The sequence below is a fragment of the Nestor notabilis genome, unplaced genomic scaffold (genome assembly GCF_000696875.1).
Source record: "Nestor notabilis isolate BGI_N333 unplaced genomic scaffold, ASM69687v1 scaffold23954, whole genome shotgun sequence".
NCBI lineage: Eukaryota > Metazoa > Chordata > Aves > Psittaciformes > Psittacidae > Nestor > Nestor notabilis.
In genome coordinates this window covers 18,203-27,196 of record NW_009926350.1, presented here as the reverse complement: position 1 = coordinate 27,196, position 8,994 = coordinate 18,203, and the positions used below count along the sequence as shown (strand labels likewise).

At 43.1% G+C, this 8,994-nt stretch overlaps 1 protein-coding gene across 1 annotated transcript in view; it reads right to left on the bottom strand.

The window, feature by feature from the left end:
• CRB2 (crumbs family member 2) overlaps positions 1-1,186 on the bottom strand; it is a 35,065-nt gene extending 33,879 nt beyond the window's left edge. Inside the window, exon 1 of the mRNA XM_010013494.1 lies at positions 996-1,186. Within this exon, the coding sequence (XP_010011796.1) occupies positions 996-1,068 (73 nt within the window). The 5' untranslated portion in view covers positions 1,069-1,186. The remainder of the gene's footprint in view (positions 1-995) is intronic.
• Between the last annotated feature and the right edge of the window lie 7,808 nt (positions 1,187-8,994).

Sequence of the window (8,994 nt, the reverse complement as noted above, 5' to 3'; positions counted from 1 at the left end):
TGTAAGTCCAGCTGCAGTTGTCAGCAGGTACTGGCAGACAAAAAGCACTTTGACTGTATTTCCTGCATGTTCTCCATATTTTACCTCCACTCCTTCATGTCACTGATCACTCCTGTCCCAGCTAAGTGGGAACCAAGCAGGAGTTTCAGACACAGATACTGGCCTGGCAGTGCCAAGGAGAGGATAAGGAGGCTGATTCAATCCCAATCACACTTTCCAGTAAAAGGTTGGACATGCTCTGACATGACCATATAATCCCTAGACGACTAAAACAGATGTCTAGGCCCCATCTTCAGGCACCATCCCAGAAGAAAGAGAATTGTTTTTCAGGGAGCATAAGCAATTGTATCCAAAGGTGATTTTTGGAGCCTAAAGACATGTTCATGTGAACTTGAAGAATCTCAGTATACTCAAGTATATTATTTGGCTATAAGTTTCAATGTGGAAAAAACCAACAGAAACCCCCCATCAGGATGGATCTGCTTGCTTCAAAATTTGTAAGTGAGCATACTCGTGTACTCTCTTCTTCCTCCACATTTTGTACCAGAGGTATCTGGCACTTCAGCATATTACTGTACTCCCCTTGGTACACTCCTGTTTCGCTCAGATGTATTTCTAAAGCACACAGAATGCAAATAAAGCTCTGTTTCTTCTTTATTGGCACAAAAGTAAAATTCAGAACTAAAGGTTACTATAATAACTGAATACTTCATCATGTGAAAGTGCACATGCTTTCAGCTCTTGTGCATAAATGCATACATACATGTGCACAGGGAGAGAAATGAAAGAAAACAAGAAATAAATAGAAGGAAAAACGTATCTGGAACGAAAAGCCTGTTTATCTGCCAGACAAGAAGTTTTCAGGCAGCAAAGCTCACTGTGAGAGTGACATTCTGTTCAGTTACCTTTGCAATACAAGGGCAGGTCACAGATTTCATCCAAAATTACTGCATAGTAGCTGGGCAAGAATCAGGCACAGAAGATAAAAAACTTACCCCAAAATAAGAGGAAAAGTGGCAGCAGGAGAGCAGCATTGTACGCCCTGGAGGTAGTTTTCCTTAATTCCATGACAAGTCTAAGAGTGGCTGTTCTACAAACCTCTGGGGAGAAACAGTAGTTGGAAACTAGCAAATACCAGCTCTGCCCACATCACGGACTTTGGAGAATTCTCCCTACTACAGGCACTGGCTCCATGCTCCGCCGAACTGGGGACTAGCACTAACACAGTGGACAGAGTCCCTGTCCACTCTCAGTGCTTCACTCGTGTTCCTGGAACAAGGAGAAAACACTGCCTGGATCACACGGATTGAACTGCACAGGGCAAAGAGAGCCGGATTTACAGGCTCAAGCAGCTGGTGAATTACAGGCTGTCAAAGGGAGCACAAAACAGAAGAAGTGGGAGAGTCACAGCAGAGGCAAAAAGGAAAAAGAACCCTGGTGGTGGTTTCTGCTTTCTGTTTTTTGAACTCCCACAATATAAAGAAGAAAACAAACCTGGTGTCTCCTCCATGGCTGTGACAGGAGCTCAGAACTGGATGGGGGCTGAGGTGGCTGGGGATATTTCTAGGACACAGGCTTCTGTATCAGCTCAGATTTATAAGCAAACTCCAGATGAGGATCAATCAGTTTTCTGATCGAGGCTGCTTTGTTCCAAGAGAAAATAAGACAAAAGACAAAAGCACACTGTTAATGCCAATAGCAGAGTTAGCCCACATTAGTCTTTAGTGCTGTCTCTCATGCATCATGACATGTGTGAACCCACAAGACATACAAACCCACAAAATATACATGAACCCTCTTCCCAACTAAGGAACAGCTGTAGAGCTCAACAGAAGTATCTGCATTACACAACACCAAACCACATCATCACCTTTAGATGCATATGCTTAGCTTTAAAAGTGGAAAAAAATATCAGTGTCCATTGTTTTATGAGAGTAACCGGAAAAAGACAAGAGCCCACACTCTGCTGTGACCTACTAAGTACCTCCAAATCCACATCACAATTGGATTAAATTAACCATAATAAGAATTACGTGCATTGCCTCACCCTTCCACTGACAACTAAAGATAGAAGGCAGGTAAGATGCCATGCAAATTCCTAGTTTAAACAAGAAATACGCAGCACAGCAAGGAATTGGTGCAGACAGACCTAAGCTGCACATGATGAAAACAACAGCAATCCTACAATGAGTAATTTGTGTTATCTCAGCATCCTTGCAGAGCAGACAGAGGCTGCTGGGCCATGTGCAGGGGAAGAGGGATTTACTGCCTTGGTTTTTACCTTCGGTGCAGAAAGCGAAACAGTCACCACGAGAGAGGTTTCACCACCAAAACACTGCAATTCAGGAACAAATGGTTCATCTCACTATCCTGCCTTGGAATGCTCCAAAGATGATATATCATGTGTTATCAACCTTATCTGGACCACCCTGTCCCCACTTTCATCTCTGGAGTCTTCAGTCTGTTTTTTCAAGATCAGCCTCAGCATTAGTTTCTTGCCAGTTACCACAACCATCTGGAACTCATTTCTCTCTCCTCAGACTCTCTCTTGTTGTCAGGGGACATCACCAAACGCTGACATGTGCAGATTCTTTCTGCTCAGAATGCCTCACCTGCATGAATTATCCTCCCAACATCTCACCTTTTCCAAATCAAAGCAAATACACACAAATCCACTGCACAATTAGTACTGTAAGAAGCCACCATTCTTCCCCAAGTGAATTCAGCCCCTTCTGTAAGTTGACTTGTGCAATACCTCACAACTCTTGGGAAATAAAACTATCCATAGTAATTTGTAGCTCATGTGTCTACCTGAAGGACATGCTCAGCTTTCATAAACCAGAAGCGGTGTAACAAATTCCCACACATAAGAGGACGTCCTCCCACAGAGGCTTGTGCAGCTCTTCTGTGTTGTGTGGCCTGTGCTAGTGACCAAGATTTACTTCGGAGTCTTCATGTGGTCTGTCGAGTTAACACTGACAGGTTCAAACTGAGCTGCTAACATGGCTGATATGTGAACAACATCACAACGCAGGAATGGTATCAGTGGCACCTTTCTGAAGGCAGCATTTCATGCTTTTGACACAACAGGGTTTTGACTTGAATGACCTGGGAAATGGCAGCAGTATATGGTACTCAGCCAAAATCTTCCACAGACAGAGGGGAGACTCCCATGCCTGTACCACTACCAGGACACATATATTGTGAGTTCTGGGACTGCAGCAGGTTATGAGGGATGATCCTCTTGAAAAAAAAGTGTTCACTTGTTCTTTCTGGCCCCTGTTAACTGTCAAGACTTAAGGCTCATTTAGTGTTGCTCAAAACCCAAGCTAATGAAGTCCACGTAAGTCAGGACATCCAACTTCCTTATAATAATCAGAGTATCTTAATCCAGTGTCTACCTGTGAGGATATTAGAATTTACTGTTTTTTCAGTGTTCATGGCGGCAACTACATTAGATTTTGCCAGCATAAATGGCAGACAATTTCTGTGCTGAACTCTTCGGCACACAAAAACCTAGTGTGATATTAACCAGCTTAGTCCAATTAAAGGACCCTAATGCAACTCTGTAAAGGCCCTGACTCGTTAGGCTTGACTACATTTCCAAAGAAGGAGCACAACTGGGTGGATTTGTTATCTAAAGCATAAGCTCCAAGTCCTTAGTCATCCTTGCTAAAGCCTTCCCCAAACTGGCCTTGGTATGCGCTACCTCCGCATCACTGCAGTCCAACGTCACTATAATCTGCTCTTTACCATAGTATTAAAACCAGAGCCAAAGGACACAGCTGCTTTCGCCTGGGTAACACTCATTACAAGAGACTTAAGGCCAGCATAACAGCAAGGCTTCTATTCTCAGCCAGTAGGTAAGAAACTCTGCAAGCCGGAAATGCATGCCACGAAAATGGGGCACCAGTAAGCAAGCTGGATTAAGAGAAAGGAGAGAAAGTAGGTCTAGGGTACTCAGCAGAACCTGTTCGTCTTCTTATTCTATACCTTTTTGTACACTTTTCACAACGCAATCCTATATATTTTTCTACAAACAGTTCAGAATGAACTGCACAGCAAAGAACCTAAGCAAAACAGTCTGCACTTTTCTATTCAAAGAACAAGGTACATTTGCATGAGTTTCATGATCTTTCTTCACAGGGGGCTTAACATAATCCTAATATTACAGACTGGATACTAGAGTTTAGATATGCCATATGACAGTTAATATCACAGACAGAAGCTAGTAAGGATAAAGGCATTCCTATCTCCTGTCATATTCACATCCAGCTGCCTCAGAAGGAGAGCTTCCCCTTCCCTCCTTACACTTCTGGAATTCATCACTGAATACAAATCTGCTTTTCCAAATCGAACAATGCAAATTGTTCTCCAGGGTCCAATCTCTATCTCGACATTGGCTGTTTCCTGTAATAACCAAAGCTACTGTCCCTTAGCATGCACTGTCACCGCTTTTCCATCTGGCCACTAGATGCCCCTTCTGCACTGCACAAACTCAAGCAAAGGCCATTGTGTGAAAACAGGAGAGTTGAAAAGAAATTCATTATCAACAGTGCTGCCAAATCGACACAACCAGAAACATCCTGGAACGCTGCAGGACTGAGCCAAGCAGCCCACTGAACACTACAAGGCCTACTGCAACATCTACATCAGGAGAGTGAAGGAAGAGTTTTGTCTCCGAGCCAAAACTTTAAAGTTGCTCTTGAAACCTGGAAAAATCACACAAAATTTCCAGTCTCAACACAGCCTGATTGCAATTTAGAGACACAAATTTAGTCTGTTTATTAGAATTTAATAGGAAATATCTGTGTGGATTAAGACTGAATACAGTATACGTATCCCATAGATGCAGGTGTATGGCCCAACTCTTCCCAGCCCTGCAAGCCTGGCCATCAGGCGCCATCCTGTGGCAACCTGTGTGCATCTTGGGATGCACCAGCAACAAGGCTCAAATTGTGTTTTCTGTCAGTCGTACAGATACAAACTGTGAACAAAAACCTCAGTGAAAACCTGCCTTAAACTGAGAAACCGGGAAACCAGCAGGTCCCCTCAACAGAACATCAATTCTACAAAGCAATGACATCTTAAGCAGTATGTTTCCTAATCAGCATCACCAGCAATTTCTCAGAAGATTCCTGTATTTGCAGACTATGGGAGGTCCAGGGTTAGGATTTGAGGGGAAAAAACTGAAGCAGATTTGCCTGAAGTCTGAAATCGCCTACTCTGCCTTCACAACCTTGGCTGCTTGTGCAAACTTCTTTATTACATGCCTCATCCCACCCACCAAAAAAAAACCACAGACTAGGCTGTAGTAAAGACAGGGCCATACTTCTGCCAAGCTATCTCTAAAGGCAGTTCCAGAAGTTAGGCTCTAACCATGTATGTACCCTTTGATCTATGTGAGACCCTGCTGGAGTGCCACAGGTCAACTTTAAGTTCCTTTGATCCTCTTCCACTGCCTACAGCTGCCTTGGTGGAGGTGAATCCCTTCCACTGGGCCTCTTTTGGCAGATGGGAAGATGAGAACGTTGAGCAGCTAACAGGAAGCAGCTCACGGTGTAAAAAATGTCTCAGGCAAGATTTTCTGCAGTAAAATGTTCTAGCAGGAAGCAGGATGTGTCCAATACATTGACTGGATCTCAGAGTGTTTTGAAGTTGTGTTGGCTATTGAGAGGGGTTTTTGCCCAAACATGCTTGTAAACACCCTTTTCACCACGACCACCGTTGCCTAGAGGGAGCCTCTCAGGCCACTGGAGGGCAGTGCTGGGCAGTTTTCTGATCTACCAGCCTAAAAACAGCTTTGAAAGGCAACCTTCTGAATTAGCATATGTTTGTTGCAAATGTCTGCATTGCTGGCAACCCCGGAGGAGTCATGCTGGTGCCTAGGGCGCTTAGCAAGCTTCAGGGGAAAAGCTAAATGCTCAGCCAGAACCAAAGGAACCTACAATCACAGCCAAAGTAAGGAAGCTATGCCCTGCAGCAGAGCCTGGGTGAAAGGAACCTTGTAATGCAAAAGTTTGCTCTCTGTGAAGGCCAAACACATGGAATGGGGGGAATTCTGGAAAAGCCCCCAGCTGGACCTGAAAAACAAACACACCAAGTGCACCTTGTGAACTGTGTGACCTGAAGCAGAGTCTAGCCTCAAAGTCCTGTATATGACATCTATCTCTGCATGACACCTTTGAATACTGCATAAATCAGCAAGCTCTGCCTCTTTTTCCTCCCAGATGTAATCTCTGTAGTCTCACACATAGTCTGCTCTGTAATGAGGCCTCTGGGAAAAAACTGGCCATTCTTCCCACAGTAGGTGGCAAGAAGTAAAATGGATGTAGACCACGGATGTGCCAAATGCTGAGGATGAGTAATTTTCTCCAAGAAGCCAAAGATGTGGGGTTTGCTTTTATGTATTTGCACCTCAATGAACACTCCATTCAAGAAATACTCCTACTACCTCCAAATCTAACCCAGGTAACTAAACAGACACATCTGTCAATACAAAGGCAAGGGACAAAGGTACAGAAACAGCCCCATGTTCCTCTTCCCAGCTCACAAGCTGGGGTACAGTCCAGCTACTTTCAGTACTCATCTCACACACTCATGACTTTCTAGGCCATGTTTCCCAACAGGATTAGCATAAAACCAGACTGTGCTACAGTGACCAGAGCAGCAAACACCTCTGAAGTTAACTTCTGTTGCAAGAGTATTTCATAGACTTGAGCTCCCACAAGTCAACTGTTTCTTCACAGATGCCCTAGAGCAATGGCCTTACCTGAACTGGGTGTGCAAAACTTGCTGGATCTGCTATCACTTGGCTAAGAGGGTCTGGCAGCCTTGCCAGGATTACTGCAGCACTCACTGGCATGTGGGCAGACATTTCATTTTGCCAAGATACTAAATCCTGATGTTTCCACTGCCATCCATTTGTCAGATTGCTTAACAAACCTTTTAAGAATGACAAATACAGATCTGTACATAATTGCTGACAGCATTCAAGCTTGTTCTCATGGTCTTCAAATGGTGGTTCATCCCAGTGCCAGTAACACTGAATTTGTTTCATAATCAGAGCTTGAATAATTAACTTGTCAACACTAGCAACAATTCTTCCAGGCCTGTTCTGTATGTGTAGACTCTTCTTTAAGAAAATATCATGTAAGTCAGCAAATTCAACCTAATAAGTATATATACTTGTACTCCTGACTGTTTCCTTCTGGCATAGGAAGGTTTTGATCATGACCAACTACTACTCTGGCAGCAGTAATATCAGATCAGAACAATTTGAGCTGAGAGACAATTCCACACTTAGTTAACGCCCTCATTCTCTAGTAGCACTGCTGCATAACTGCAAACTAAAATCAAGGACTAGTGACCTACACAATTAGATGTTACTGAAATAGGCATTCCCTGCCAAAGACAGCTCAACGTCAGTTATGATAAATACTATAGGTGAATTGGACCAATATATAAAGCATTTTCCCAACTTCAAAATAGTGAAGGTTTATGAGTGATCAGTTACAGGTCTTAAGATATCAGTAATGTCAAATCAAACTGTATTTCAAAGACATGGTAAAAAATAAACTCAAATAATATGCCCATCTTAACTCTATGATCCTTGCAGACTTCAATCAGGCCTAATCCCTCACATCTAACTGCATAGCTGGACCAGAGATCAGGGTAGGCAGAGGTTTTTAGGGCTTAAGCACTTCTCCTTGCCCTGAGGGAAGCTCTAGTTTGTTCCACTTCTCTCAGGGAGCACGGTTCATGCAGATTTTCTATTTCATGTCTTGCAACAGCAGGCAAACCAAGCTCCTGCTGAGTTTCTGCAGAAGGTGACATTGATCTGCAACACAAGCGTTTGAATCTTTAGCTCTGCTAACTGGTGTTCTGAATGTACATGAGAGAGAGTTCATTCAGTATGTCTGAAACAAAATCTGCTCGATGGCCTCTGAGAACAGAAAAATGAAGCTTTTATAGCATGATGAATTAAAACAGTCTATAATCTTGATTTATAATCAAGAAGTCCAACTACGAAAATGATTTTTCTTTGTTAGTCAGAGTTAACCCTAAGTAGCCTTCAAGAATGCACACTCCATGTGAGTGATCCAGCACCTCTTATTACAATAACCAACTTTCAGGAGTACATGGATGAGTAAACAAAAGCAATAAAAATGCACAGGAGAAAGCCAGAAGTATCAACACATTGGTTTTCTACCTTGAAATGGTTTCTTTCCATTCACTAAGAGGTTATGGCCTTCAGACATGATATTAAAATAGTGAATCCACTCCTGGCTATTAACTTCACCACTGATACATACTTAACTCCAAATTCCTTGTTTATTTTCCCTCAGTAACTTAACCCTATTGACAATTTCTGTTATAATCATAAAGCTGGTACTTTGTATTCCACCAAATATCCGCTGGAGTTAACTCTGAAGTCAAAGCCACAGTTCATCCTCTCTCCGTAACTTTAAAGCTCATAAACCTCCATTAAACTAGCCAGTAAGGACAGGGATGTGCTCATTCTGCCCAGTGAACTCTTGTCTTTTTCTATGGCTTCACAGCAGTGGTACTTCAATTACAATACATCCTTATGGGCTGATAGGATCTCAATGTTAGGTCAGAACAGGTTCCTACAATTCAGGAACCAAATAACCTACTTGGGCAGTAACACAAAGGAATTGCCACAGCAGCACTGGAGCCAATGCTTCCCAACTCATTCATCCATCTTCAGTTGAAACTGAGCTTCAGGGGTGAAATAAGGCCAAAACAAAGTGAAGACAGAAATGGAATCTGTCCAACAATAAGCCAGGTGTCAGGCATCCGATCCACAGAGCCTGACCAAGGACAAAACGGTCATTCTCTGTTAGCTGTGGTGGGATGTTGGGAATTCTGAGCAGATGCTAAGAGGATGAATAAGTACTAGTCATACAGCCTCAGAATGATAATGCCTCTGAATACCAAAAGCATATTGATCTCCTGAAGTGCATAGTCAGA